The 15,858-nt window shown below is 34.8% G+C and overlaps 1 protein-coding gene across 1 annotated transcript; it reads right to left on the bottom strand.

Annotated features, from left to right (window-relative positions):
* Nucleotides 1–11,504: 11,504 nt before the first annotated feature.
* On the bottom strand, nucleotides 11,505–12,011 carry LOC133779913 (uncharacterized). The gene is made up of 2 exons (XM_062219811.1): nucleotides 11,762–12,011; nucleotides 11,505–11,638 (listed from the first exon to the last, which is right to left on the bottom strand). The coding sequence occupies exons 1-2, from the start codon at nucleotides 12,009–12,011 to the stop codon at nucleotides 11,505–11,507; spliced, it is 384 nt and encodes a 127-aa protein (XP_062075795.1).
* Nucleotides 12,012–15,858: the final 3,847 nt, after the last annotated feature.

The following is a 15,858-nucleotide window of genomic DNA, read 5'->3' as shown; positions in this document are numbered from 1 at the left end:
GTCTCCCACTGGGAGACATTGAATGTATAGAGGGGTACATCCAACGTCTCCCATTGGGAGACGTGCCACGTGTCCCACGTCTCCCAGTGGGAGACGTTGGATGTACCCCTCTATACATTCAATGTCTCCCAGTGGGAGACGTGCCACGTGTCCCACGTCTCCCAGTGGGAGACGTTGGATGTACCCCTCTATACATTCAATGTCTCCCAGTGGGAGACGTGCCACGTGTCCCACGTCTCCCAGTGGGAGACATTAGATGTCCCCCTGGCCACTTCTCAACCTATTTCCAACGTCTTCCACCATTTTTAATGTCTTCCAATTGTAGTCATTAATAAAAACTTTCAATGTCTTACACCATTAGACATTTAAAACCCCTGATAAGTTTTAATGTCTTACACCAATGGTGTAAGACATTGTAGGGAGTCATTGTATGTCAAATTTGTTGTAGTGATTGCTCCACTAGGTCGCGCCCATGGGCCAGCACGCCTCAGCCAACCCAAGCCAACTGTCTCCCACGCCTCCAAACCCATGCTCCCACGACCCAGCCCGCGTGTCACCAACCACTTACACCCATGCCTAGCCACCTTCTCTCGTCTTGAGCCCACAAATGTCTCCTTATCCCCTAGTCCAAAAATGTCACATTTTTACCCAACTTTCTTACATATTTCACCACAAAATCATCATTACACCCTGGAATTTACCTCTACATGCCATATTTACTTTATTTAATTAATTTAATTTATTTAAGTTGATTATTTTAACACTTTATTTTTGGCTATAAATAAGGTATTGGAAGACCATTTGAGGAGGTTACACTACACAAATTCTATTCATCTTTTTCTTCTTTTTGGAAATTTTTCTATGAGTTTTAGAGGAAAATTTTGACGATTCCTCCTCCAATTTTTCCTATTTATGTTTGTAATTTCTATTCTAGTTGTGAGTTTCTAATCTTTTTAAGATTATTAAGGTGATGATGAAACAATATGTAACTAGATAATATTTATTTTGTATGTTGATTTCCCATTTGTGCAACAAAGTTTATGTATTTTCTTGTTCAAATGTCATCTTTCATCTTAAATATCATATATTTTTGGTTGTTTGCACATATTTACACTTTGTCCTTCATTAGTGCAAAATCATAATATTCTTTGATTAAGGTGTGCCATTTAATTGTGCACATCAAATGCTTAGAACAAAAATATTATGTTTGGCCTTATAAATAATATTCATTGATTTTGTTGTTGTTTCATTAGGTTGATTCACACTAAATACTTTGATATTATATTGCTAAAAGTGAAGATATATCCTATATTAATATAATAACTTGTGCTTGAAAATAATATCTAAATTGAATAGGTGATAGGTTGATTGATTTCTACTATTAAAACTTGAGAATCAATGCACTTATAGATATTATTGAACTTATATTTTGTGGATTCTATTATCTTAATAATCTTTCTCCTACAACTTGTTTACAATTCCTATCTTATTTATTTTTCTTACTTTAATATCTCTATTATTATCTTTTATTTTATTTTATTGATACAGAAATCTCATCAATCTTTGGAGCTAGGTTAGAGATTATTAATTTTTTATAAAATAGTTTCTTTTTTATTTTAAACAACTCATTTGGGTTTGACATCTTTGCTTACACGATTACTATTCTATATGATAGATTCGTGCGGTTGCGATATATATTTAAAACATACCCATTTTGGGTCCATCAGTAGACCCAAATAAGTTTGAGACACTCCTTGGTGATACTAAGAAACTAATCTACCTTGGTTGTACAAGATTTACAAAATTGCATGCGATTCTTAGGTTGTACAATCTAAAAGAAAAACATGGCTAGAGTGATAAAAGTATTACTGAATTACTTAGATTTTTGAATGAGTTATTTTCGGAAGAAAATGAAATGCCAATTTCATTTTATGAGGCAAAGAAGACATTGTGCTCATTAGTTATGCAGTACAAAAAAAATTCATGCATGTCCTAATGATTGCATATTATATCAAAATAGCTTTGCAGAAGCAAAATCATGTCCTACTTGTGGTGAGTCACGATGGAAAAAGAAAAGAAATGGTGAGGATGTTCAGGAAATAGTACCCGCCAAAGTTTTGTGGTACCTTCCACCAATTCCTTGTTTCATCCGATTGTTTAGAAATGTTAAACATGCTAAAAGTTTGGTGTGACATGCTAATGATAGAATAAAGGATGGTAAGCTAAGAGATCCAGTTGATACTCTAGCTTGGAAGATAGTTGATTTAAAGTGGCCTTGTTTTAGAAATGAATATCGTATTATTCGTCTAGGTCTTTCGACTGACGGGATTAATCAACACACTTCTTTTAATAGTAAGTATAGATGTTGGTCTGTTATGCTTGTTATCTACAATCTACCCCCATGGTTGTGTAGAAAGAGAAAGTTTACGTTGTGGACCTTCACAATATCAAGACCTAAACACTGGTAATGACATTGACGTCTATCTAGCTCCTCTTATAGATGACTTGAAAACTTTGTGGGATGAAGGGGTTAAGGTATATGATGCGTATAGGTAGAAAGAATTTAATCTTAAAGCGGTCTTGTTGTGGAAAATTAATGACTTTCCTGCTTATGGAAATTTATCTGGGTTCAGTGTGAAAGGATATAAGGCTTACCCCATTTGTGAAAAAAAAAACATGTTCTGAATACTTGAAACATTCTCGGAAAATATGTCATATAGGACATAGGAAGTTCTTGCCTATACACATAAACTTTGGACTTGGAAAAATGGATTCAATGGTTAACAAGAGTTTAAGGAGGCTCCTGAGCCTCTGAATGGGATCCAAGTACTTGAGAAGATGTCTAAATTGAGTTTAATTAAGGAATCCTATAGTTTCTACACCTACAAAGATGAGACGTACTCGAAAGGCAAAGGTTGTGGAGGAGCCAAAAGGGTGTTATAAAAAAAATCTATTTTCTTCAAACTTGAATATTGACCTTTCTTACGTGTACACCATAATTTAGATGTTATGCACATAGAGAAAAATATATGTAATAGTTTGATTGACACTTTGTTGAATATTCATGGGAAAACTAAAGATGGAATTAAGGTAAGACAAGACTTGGCTGCAATGGGTATAAGGGATGAGTTAAATCCAAAACCATATAAGAGATGAACATATTTACCTGTTGTTGCTTACACCCTTACTAAAGAGGAAAGAATGGAAGTTTGCATGTGTTTGTTTAATATAAAAGTTCCATACGAATATTCCTCAAATATAAGGTCATTGGTAGACATGAAAAGTTGTATTCTGACTGGTATGAAATCTCACGATTATCATATTCTAATGCAACATTTACTACCAGTGGACATTCAATCTGTGTTACCTAGGAAAGTTCGAGATGTAATCACAAAGTTATGCTTGTTTTTCAAGTCATTGTATTGTAAGGTGATTGATCTGCGTAAGCTACCCAAGTTAAGAGATGAAATTTCTGAGGTATTGTGTGAGTTGGAGAAATATTTCCCGCCGATATTTTTTGATATAATGATCCATCTAATAGTACACTTGGTTAGAGAACTAAGATATTATGGTCCCGTTTATTTAAGATGGATATATGAAGATTCTTAAGGGTATGTTAAGAATAGAAGTCGGCCAGAAGGATGCATCGTCGAATGCTATTTTGCAGAAGAGGCAATTGAATTTTGTTCTAAATACATGACTGGTATACGGAGCATTGGATTAAATGATGTTGACAAGGTTGAGATTTAGAGTCGTCGTGGTAGCGTTGTATGCATAGTTAGTCGAGATATACTAGATGAAGCACATCGTCTTGTGTTGTAGAATATAAATGAAATTCAACCTTATATCGAGTGAGATATATTCCTATAATGCATTAAGTTAAAATTTTGTAATTTTTTACATTCAATTGTCTAAGAACATATGTATATTTGAAGGGAACATTTTAACTGGATAAAGACCAGATATCCATCCAAGTCAAGGAACCCAAAATGGTTACAAGACGAACATTATCGAACTTTTAGTAGTTAGATAGAACAAATGGTATATTTTGTTGATTATGGAAGGTTGTTATTTATTAGTAATTACAAGATGGCATGGTTGGTTTTTTTTAGTAATTTTTTGTTGCTCTGTTGATTTAATAGGTTATGTCAGAATTGAAAAATACATAAAATAAGGTTTCGGACATCGTTAAGTGGATTTCTCGAGGTCCTTCCGTAAATGTAATCAAGTTTTCATCATATATGATTGATGGTACTCTATTTAACACTAGAAAGTGCGATAACAATAGAAACACACAAGATAGTGGTGTTAGTCTTGTTCCTGAAATTGTGCAAGTCTCTAGTGAAAAAGAAAAAAATCCAATTGAATGTGACATGAATTTTTATGGAGTAGTTGTCTTTCTTGGATATGCTCAGTCCAGGTATAGATGCTATGAAGTGAAATCCAAGAGACTCTGTTAGTCAAATTTGGGAGTTAGATTATATCCCAGCTCGAGTACTTGTGTTTCTTTTGTGATTGGGTGAAAAGTGACAGCAGCATAATATATGAAGATTTTGGTTTCACAGTAGTTAATTTAAATTGAATTGGGCACAAATCTGACTGATTTATATTAGCTTCACAAACCAAATAAGTATTTTATGTGAATGATCCTTTAGATAACCAATGGTCAATTGTTCTTCCAATGAAAACAAGAGAACGAAATATAAAAGATGGCGATTTACATGATATACCTCTCGTAGAAGAACTGGTCACATTCACCGCAATAAAAGATAATGATGAAATTGATGATGATTGTATTTGTATCTGTGAAAATGGTGAAGGATTATGGGTTGATAATGGGTCTTGAGGTAACATTTGATTGGTTTGATATGTTTATATGATATATGAAATTTTTAGTTTCAGTTTTCGTTTCATCTTTTGATTCAAATATTTGTGTAAGTTATAATAATGATATTTATGTTTCACAGATGGAGGGTGATCATTTTGGTGGTAGTTCTGATGAGGGGGACCTTCTCCCTCATTCTCCAGTAAACTTTATGTTCCATCTCCACTGGCAAATGACATGCTTTACCAAAAACTAACCGGTAGGGCGACATGCCAATAGGAGTTTTATATGCAGTCTTGTATGCCCATAATGTATCATCAAGATTCTTAGACCAATCTCTTCTTGATCTATTGACTGTCTTCTCAAGGATACTTTTGACTTCTCTATTTGACAATTCTGCTTGACCATTAGTTTGAGGATGGTATGGCAAAGCAGTTCTATGATGAACACCATAACGAGCTAGCAAAGTATCCATCATCTTGGTACAAAAATGGCTACCTTCATCACTTATTAAAGCACTAGGCATGCGAAAACGTGTGAAAATATGCTTATGCAAGAATTTAAGTACCACCTTGCTGTCATTTGTAGGTGTTGGTGCTGCTTCCACCCATTTAGATACACAATCCATCACTAGCAAGATGTACTTGTTATTGTAAGATGATGGAAAGGGACCCATAAAATCTATCCCCTATACATCAAATAATTCCACCTCAAGAATCCCAAGTAAGGGCATCTCATTTCTCCTTGAAATATTGCCAACTCGTTGACATCGATCACAAGCTTTTACAAATGTATTCACATCTTTCCACAATGTAGACCAATAAATACTACATTGTAATACTTTTGCAGCTATCCTTGTTGCTCCAAAATGACCACCACAATGAAAAGTATGACAACGAGTCAAAATTAACACCATCTCATCTTCAGGCACACATTGGCGAATAATCTGATCTGCACAATTCTTGTATAAGATGAGATCCTCCCAATAATAATGCTTTACCTCTGAATAAAACTTTTTTAGTTGTTGTCTAGACATTTCTGAAGGCACTATATTGGCAGCCAAGAAGTTAACATAGTCAGCGAACCACGGTGCCTCCTTATTCTCCTCTACTTTAAATAACTTCTCATCCGGAAAAGCATCATTAATCTGCACCTCTTTCTTACTTTGACTCTCTTCCAGTTCTAATATAGACAAATGATCATTCACTAAATTTTCAGTACCTTTCTTATCCCTAATCTCCATGTCAAATTCTTGTAGTAATAGAATCCAACAAATGAGACGAGGCTTGGAATCTTTCTTAGCCATAAGGTATTTAATGGCAAAATGATCAATGTATACTATTACCTTATTCCCAATGAGATATAGCCTACACTTATCAAAAGCGAACACAATGGACAAAAGCACCTTTTCTGTAGTAGCATAATTAACCTAAGCATCATTCAATGTACAACTTGCATAATAAATAGTTCTAAACACCTTGCCCCAACACTGCTCCAATGGCATAGTCACTTGCTCACACATCAACTCAAATGGCAATTCCCAATTAGGTGCAACAACTATCGGTGTAGAAGTCAATTTCTCTTTAAGTACCTTGAAAGCACGGCGACACTTCTCATCAAATTCAAAAGGTACTCCATTCATTAACAATGTAGATAGGAGTTTCGAAATCTTGGAAAAATCTTTAATGAATACTATGTACAACCCCGCATGACCAAGAAAGCTTCTAACTCCTTTTACTTAAATCAGAGGTGGTAAATTCTCTATTGTTGATATCTTAGCCCGATCTACCTCAATTTCCTTACTTGAAATCTTGTGCCCTGGAATAATTCCCTCATTCACCATAAAGTGGCACTTTTCCCAGTTCAATACTAGGTTAGATTCCTCACATCTCTTGATAAACAACTCCAGATTGGCCAAACAATTATCAAAAGAAGACCCATAAACAGAAAAATCATCTATAAAGATCTCAATACCCTTTTCTACCATGTATGAAAATATAGCCCTCATACATCTTTGGAACATTGCAGGTGCATTACAAAGTCCAAATGGCATTCTTCTAAATGGAAAAGTACCATACGGGCATGTAAACGTGGTTTTCTCTTGATCCTCACATGCAATGGCAATATGATGGTATCCTTAATACCCATCCAAGAAACAATAATAATAATGGCCCGCCAACCTATCCAACATTTCATCAATGAAAGGCAAGGGAAAGTGATCTTTTCTAGTGGCCTTATTCAATATACGATAATCTATACATATCCTCCAACCTATCACAATACGAGTTGGAATCAATTAATTATTCTCATTCTTAACCACCGTCATTCCTTCCTTCTTTGGAACTACTTATACTGGACTCACCCATGCATTAGCAGATATTGGGTATATCACCCCGACATCTAACCATTTAAGAATCTACTCAAGTAACACTTCTTTCATAGCTGGATTGAGTTTTCGCTGAGCTTCTATAAATGACTTATTATCCTCTTCCATCAAGATTCTATGCATCATTGTTGAAGGGTTTATCCCTCTAATATCTTCCAATGTCCAACCAATGGCTAATTAATGAGCTCGTAAAATCCTCAATAACTTCTCCATCTCTATTTTAGAAAGTGCAGCGGATACAATTACTGGTAAAGTCTCTTTCTCACCCAAATTAGCATAACATAAATGATTTGGTAGAGACTTACCAACTCTGGTGGCTTCTCAATGGATGGCAATGGTCTTTCTGGCCCTTGTACCAACTCTTCGAACTTATGTTTGTATGGTTGGTAAGAGTTTATCCATTTGACATAATCCCTCATCTCTGCATCATCATCATCATCTTCCCCAATACTTGTCAAAACTGCCTCTAAGGCATCACTATTCCACCTTTTTCCCAAAACTGCATTATCAATCACATCAATGTTATTGCAACTATCACTTGCTCTTGGATAAGTCATCGCCTTAAAAATATTGAACACAACCTCATCCCCCTGAACTCTCAATCGAAGCTCTCCCTTTTGAACATCAATTAGAGCTTGTACTGTTGCTAGAAAAGGTCTTCCATGGATAATTGGCACGTTTGTATATTCTTCCATATCCAAATCTATAAAATTTGTTGGGAAGATGAACTTATCAACTTTTATCAACACGTCTTCAATAATTCCCCTAGGGTTCTTGACTTAACGATCTGCTAAGTGTAATGTCACTGTTGTGGGCCTTGCTTCACCAAACCCTAGTTTGTGAAATACTGACAATGGCATTAAATTTATACTGGCACCCAAATCACACAAAGCGTGCTTGCATTCAAAGTCCCCAAGGGTGCAAGGTATGGTAAAGCTCCTTGGATCTCTTAAATTTTTCGGGCGCTTTCTTTGTAAAATAGAATTACACTCCTCAATCAATGCTATAGTTTCATAATCTCCCATCTTCCTTTTGTTAGACAGGATCTCTTTCATAAACTTGACATAGCTAGGAATTTGTTCCAATGCTTCGGCGAAGGGGATATTAATATGAAACTTATAGAATACCTCCAAAAACTTCGCAAACTATTTATCCAGATTATCCTTACGGAGCCTCTGTGGGTATGGGATCTTGATATGGTTCTCAATGCTACTAGAGGTACCATTTCCTTTTCTGGGAGTCTATCGGTAACCTTTTCTTCACTAGAGTCCTTCTTTACTATGCATTGGTCCTTTTGTTAGGAACGAGTTTCCTAATACGCAGCGGAAAGATGGTGTTGTTGGCCCAGTGTACAACAAAAATTTTGTAACATATTTAAACTACCTTTAAATATGCAGATCCATAAATATACATACATTAATCATAAACAAGATACTAATAGAAATCATACCTCTTGAAGCCTGTCAAGTGTCTTTGCTTTCTTTTCGTATTTAGAACGATCTTCCTATCCAAGTCGCTCCATGTACTCACACCAAGATCTTCCAAAGCGTTCTCTACACCTCAAGAAATGTGTGGGCACTTAGAGAATGAACGATAGTTTATTTGTGATTCTTCTTGATGTACTCAACTCATGAGATCAAGAGAATAGGCCTGAGAATTGGTTCTTTATTTTCAGGGAGAGAGAAAACTATCGTTCTATTTTTCACAGAGCGAATGTTCAGCGTAGTCTCACTCTCTTCACTTATCTTATCTGAATAATTTTCTGATCAATCATCCTTCACAGAAAAAATTCAAAATTTAAAAATTAAATCTGTAACCATTTTACAATTTAATTTTTAATTAATTAATTATTCCATTAATGAAAAAATCCAAAAACTAATTTTTGAATTATCCATTAATTAATTAATTAAATAAATAAAATTGAAAATCCCATCCCTGAAAAAACACTGGTGCTACACGCCACACACAGTCTTGGACTGTGTGTGAACGTGTAGCTTCCTAATTTCTAGGGATATTTGTTTTTCAAATTTTATTTAATTATTTATTCAAATTTCTTTGTCAGATAAGATCTAACAACCTGATAACTAATTCAAATTTGAATTCAAATTAATTATCTTTTTAATTAATTATCAAATATAATTAATTATTTGAATAAATATAAATCTTTTAAATTCAAATCCAATTTGAACTTATCAGATTATTTTCTCCCACTCAAATAAAGATATTTAATTAATTCTACTAATTAATTAAACCCAAATTTTTGAAATTAAATATTTAATTTATTATAATTTCAAAAAATTATAATTAATTAATTATTTAATTAAATTTCGAAAATTAATTTAATTATTTAATATAATTTCAAAAATTATATAATAATTAAATATTAATTAATTTGGTTAACTACAACTAATTTGTAATTAATTAATTAATCACCATTATCATATAATTGCATATATGGCCTGAAGAACAAATTTCTTCCTAAATATGTCTTTAAACTATTTTCCCTTCATTTCAACTCTTGAACAATGTTGATAGAGCCGCTATGGGGACCTATGGACCTATAATTCCAAACTCCAATAAATTTGAGATTATTAATTAAACTCTTTGATGAAATAATCTTAATTTATTAATCTCATGATTATTCCACTATAAATATGAGATTGAACTCTTGTAATTATAGACATTTCATTTACTGAGTACTTTATAATCATAAAGCGTCCATTGATTTAATCATTGCATACAACTTGACCCTCTAATAATGGTTCATAATTAATCGGGAATAAAATTACCGTTTTACCCTTTTAATTATGTCTTGTTTCCTTAAGTACCATTGACTCTACTAGTGAAGGTTAATTCATAACTAAATTATGAATTTGAGCTCAATAACCTTTCAGTCCCAAAAGTCAACCCTTAAGAGAACCATCATTCAATCTCTTGCGAGAAGGTATAGATTCCATATCTGTATACTATGTCCCCAGCCATCTATATTAATGAGTTCCCAAAACAAAAGTTTTTAGCCTGATCATTCTGACAGACCCTAACAAGTGAATCAAAGAACTCATATAACATAAACAGGAGTTCATAGTAACCTTAGGATTAAGATCTATTTGTATATGATCATCAGTTGATATATTTAATTAATACTTCGAAACGGTATTTAACTAAGTATTAATAAACATATCTGGTCCAGTTCTATATATTCTCTATTATATAAAGCACCTCCACTAAAGTGTCCTACCACACTAGTGAACCGGATCTAGATCACATGTATTCATAATACTAGTGGACCGTACTTGCAGTAATTAATCTAAAGATTCCATAACTTTATTTTACTGCGAACTATTCAAGTTCATTTATCTCAAACACAATCCTCTCGTACTAATACATGTTTGAGATTACATTCATGAACTTAGGAATTTTCCTGATATTTACATAATATTATCATAGAATAATATAGTCCATAAAATATATGCATAAAAAATTCAATTTATTTATTTATTTCATAAAAACAATGTCTACTACATATGCTTTCAGGGCACATCTCCAACACCTTTTTCTCCTGACTTATCTCCTCTGATTGAGTTCTCTTAGGCTCCTCGTACTGTGTTCCACTTCTCAAGGTGATGGATTTGCACTGTTCTTGAGGATTCACTTCAGTAGTGCTAAGAAAATTTCCTTGTGCTCTATTAGTCATCAGATTGGCCAACTGCCCTATTTGCGTCTCCAAACTCCTTATAGATGCCCTTGTCTCTTTCATGAAATGATTCAACGCATCAAGTTATGGTTTAGGTTGCTTCATGGGCATTAGCTGTTGTGGAGGTCTATTTTGTGGTTGATAAAAGCCCGGTGGAGGTTGTTGATAAGATTGTTGAGTGTGTTGATTATTTGTTCAAGAGAAATTTGGGTGGTTCTTCCAACCTTGGTTGGATGACATGGAATAAGGGTTATTGTTTTGTCTCTAGTAATTTCCTATAACTTGTACTTCTTCCATGGGCATATTATTCATATCTAAGACAGGGCACTGATTCATTAGATGACCGCTACCACCCGCCTCGCATAAATTCTGTACTTGCATGGCTTGGCATGGGAGATGGGTCTGTTGTAATTGTTTTGTAAATTTTTCCACTTGTGCTGTAAGCATGGAAATAACATCCAGTTCAATCATACCAGCCACCTTCTTTGGTTGTCCCCTTTTAGCTGGCCACTAGTAGTTATTCATTGCCATCTCCTCTAGCAATTCATACGCTTCATTAGCACTCTTTCTCATGAACGCACCTCTTGCTGCAGCATCTATTATGGTACGAACTCATCCCCCTGAACTCTCAATCGAAGCTCTCCATTTTGAACATCAATTAGAGCAGGTATTGTTGCTAGAAACAGTCTTCCAAGGATAATTGGCACGTTTGTATCTTCTTCCATATCCAAAACTATAAAATTTGTTGGGAAGATGAACTTATCAACTTTTATCAACACGTCTTCAATAATTCCCCTAGGGTGCTTGACTTAATGATCTGCTAAGTGTAATGTCACTGTTGTGGGTCGTGCTATACCAAACCCTAGTTTGCGAAATACTGACAATGGCATTAAATTTACACTGGCCCCTAAATCACACAAAGCGTGCTTGCATTCAAAGTCCCCAATGGTGCAAGGTATGGTAAAGCTCCATGGATCTCTTAACTTTTGCGGGAGCTTTCTTTGCAAAGTAGCACTACACTCCTCAATCAATGCTACAGTTTCATAATCTCCCATCTTCCTTTTGTTAGATAGGATCTCTTTCATAAACTTGACATAGCTAGGCATTTGTTCCAATGCTTCGGCAAAGGGGATATTAATATGCAACTTTTAGAATACCTCCAAAAACTTCGCAAACTATTTATCCAGATTGTGCTTACGGAGCCTCTGTGGGTATGGGATCTTGATATGGTTCTCAATGCTTACTGGAGGTACCACTTTCTTTTTTGGGAGTCTATCAGCAACCTTTTCTTCACTAGAGTCCTTCTTTGCTATGCCTTGGTACTTTTTCTCCTGACTTATATCCTCTGATTGAGTTCTCTTAGGCTCCTCGTACTGTGTTCCACTTTTCAAGGTGATGGCTTGGCACTGTCTTTAGGATTCACTTCAGTAGTGCTAGGCAAATTTCCTTGTGCTCTATTAGTCATCAGATTGGCCAACTGCCCTATTTGCGTCTCCAAACTCCTTATAAATGCCCTTGTCTCTTTCATGAATTGGTTCAACGCATCAGGTTGTGGTTTAGGTTGCTTCATGGCATTGGCTGTTGTGGAGGTCTATTTTGTGGTTAATAAAAGCCCGGTGGAGGTTGTTGATAAGATTGTTGAGTGTGTTGATTATTTGTTCAAGAGAAATTTGCGTGGTTCTTCCAACCTTGGTTGTATAACATGGAATAAGGGTTATTGTTTTGTCTTTGGTAATTTCCTATAGCTTGCACTTCTTCCATGGGCATGTTATTCATATATAAGACAGGGCATTGATTCATTAGATGACCACTACCACTTGCCTCGCATAAATTTTGTACTTGCATGGCTTGGCATGGAAGATGGGTCTGTTGTAATTGTTTTGTAAATGTTGCCACTTGTGTTGTAAGCATGGAAATAACATCCAGTTCAATCATACCAGCCACCTTCCCCTTTTCGCTGGCCACTGGTAGTTATTCATTGCCATCTCCTTTAGCAATTCATACGCTTTAGCACTCTTGCTCATGAACACACCTCTTGCTGCAGCATTTATTATGGTACGAGTAGTACCATTCAACCCATTATAAAAATTATGGACTAGCATCCACTTCTCTATACCATGATGTGGGCTTAGCAACTCTTTAAATCTTTCCCATGCGTCATACAACGATTCCTCTTCTGTCTCGTAGAAATTATTAATTTCCCCTCTCAACTTTGCAGCTTTTGCTGGAGGGAAAACTTTGCTAAGAACTTCTGGGCTAACTCCTCCCATGTTAGCTTGCAGTGAAATTAGCCAAATCTTAACTCACTCTCGTAGAGAGAATGGGAATAATCTAAGTCTAATTGCGTCGTCACTTGCCACATTCATCTTAAATGTTGCACATAGCTCTAGGAAATTGGCTATGTTCAAATTAGGATCTTTCGTGGGCAACCCCCCAAACTAAACAGTAGACCGCACTATTTGTAATATTGTTGGCTTGATCTCGAAATTATTTTCAGCAATAGTGGGGTATCTGATGCATGAATGCACTCCTGTGACAGTAGGAAGTACATGGTCTCTAAGCGTCCTTGGTCCTCGTTCCACTAGGACCTCTACAAAATTTGGGATATTATTAACATTAGTAGCATTGTATCCTGCATTTCCTTGATTCTCAACAATGGCAAAATCCATCATTTTCTTTATCTTTCGGTTTTGTCTGCACGTTCTTTCAATTTCAAGATCTACTAGTATGAGTTCCATTTGTCTACTTCTTCGCATATACCGAATGAGTACTAGAAATAAAAACCAATATAGAATAAAAATCAATTATATTTATATTAATAATACAGTCCCCAACAATGGCGCCAAACACTTGTTGTGATAATTTTTAACTACGCAAGTGCATGCAACCGTAACAAGTAATAAACCAGTAAGTAAAGAATCGTTCCCACAAGGACTGTTATTAATTACCAAAAAAAAAATTATTCTAATTTATTGACAATTAATAGATTATGAATTTAATAAACTGGACACTAAAACAATAAAATAGAACAAAGAATAACTCAAATTAACTATTAATTCGAAGGATTGAGAATTAGGGTTATTAACTTCATCAACTCTCCACCTATGTTTCTCTAATGCGAATTTAAGAACTCATATTTCTATTGTGATAGCAGATTACAATTATAGATTATATTCTTACTAAGACTTATAATTCTCAACAATAAACAATCTCCTACATCTCTGTGGTAAACTAACATATTGCAGGAACTAAACGATAATCCCTAAGCTACACAGATCATAAATATACTCTCGTCCAATATAAATCTACAATTATTTGACTATAGCATAATTATCCTCCACTTCTCAGATCTTAGGTTAAAATCATCTAAATCATGCAATTAGTGGCCAATTAATCACAAGCATTAAGCACAAAAAAAATAATTCACAATATTAATAGGAAAACAATAAAAACTTCATTAAATACTCATAAGGATTCAAGAGAATCCATTAACAACCTAAATGAAAAATTAGTTCATGCTAAACATAATAAAATCCATAAAACCAAATATCAACATCACAAATCCAAAAAGTAAAAGCAATAATGAAATAGAATGATAGACTAGTTGATCTCCAAGCCTTTGCCTCCTCAATATGCTCTTTGAGTCTCCTCCTTAAGGTTTTTTTTTTTCTTTTAGAAATAATCATAATGATGATTAAATTTGGATGTGAAATCTCGCTTTCGCCCCTGCGTAAAATGCCCTATTCTGTGAATTAACCACTCAGGCGTCACAGCCCATGTCCACAATCTTGAATGCGCCTCCTCTTTGACTACTCAAGGGTCACGACTCTTAAAGTCCTGCGCCGCAGCTCAAATTCCCCAGCCAATAGCATCATGGGTCTCAAAGGCAGCCCCGCAACCCTAGTCTTCTCGATGGTACGACCTCTCTATTTAATCGCAGAACTGAGGCTCTAAGTCTAAGCGTCGCGACTCAAATTTCTTTTTTTAAAGCCAAACGCGATAATTTATCACTTACTTCCCATAATATGAAATATCATCAAACACAAGCAAATAAACGTCATAAAGCACAAAAATAACTACATAAACCTCAAAAATTAAATAAAATAACCCTTTCAAATACTATAAAAACTACTCTATCATGGGACCTTCTCCCTCATTCTCAATTTGGGGAAGAGAGTAAGAAAAATGTGATATGGCGCTCCTGCATGGCTAAAAACACCCAAAAAAAGGAGTGAAGGAGATCTTATAAATGTATACAATGATTATGGTCAAACAGTTGGTAACAATAGAAATAATGTTTCGTCACACCTTGGAGTTGTAGTTCGAGGCATTGTGTCCATCAACACTAATAGTTGGAACGATGTTAGTATGGTGGATAAAAATAAAACATGGGATACAATGATGGTATGATTTTATTAATTATATTTCATTTAATGTTTTTAAAATATATATATTTTTGTAATAATATGATTCTTATTAATTTCAAACTTGTAGAAAAGTTATGATTTGGACAATAAACAAAAGAAGCAGATGTTGATAGATGCGACAAAGTACTTTCAAAATTGAAGACTAATCTCACAAGGGTACACGTGTATAACGCTTTGAAAAAATTCCCAAATGAGTTCCTGCCAGCTATTCCATTTGGATTTGAGAATATCATAAAAGAAAATGAATGGTTACAATTTGTCAACTCGAGATTAACTACTGAGTGGCATAAAAGAGAGGAGAGATGCAATATTATCGAGCAATGAATAAATACAACCACAACCTCTCTAGAGGAGGCAATGTGCGTACTCAACAAATTAATGCAACAAATTGGGAAAAGCCTGACTGAACTTGATACGACAGACTTGTGGAGCATGGGTCATCAAAATGCAAAAGTAGAGCTAGTTGGAGAGGCCTCTGAGATTCAAAAAAAATATTGTAAATGTTCATATTCAAAAATTGATATAT

This window comes from Humulus lupulus, chromosome 5 (genome assembly GCF_963169125.1).
Source record: "Humulus lupulus chromosome 5, drHumLupu1.1, whole genome shotgun sequence".
In the NCBI taxonomy this organism is placed as follows: domain Eukaryota; kingdom Viridiplantae; phylum Streptophyta; class Magnoliopsida; order Rosales; family Cannabaceae; genus Humulus; species Humulus lupulus.
Note: the sequence above shows the minus strand (reverse complement) of the source record. Positions and strands in the feature narration are given on the sequence as shown.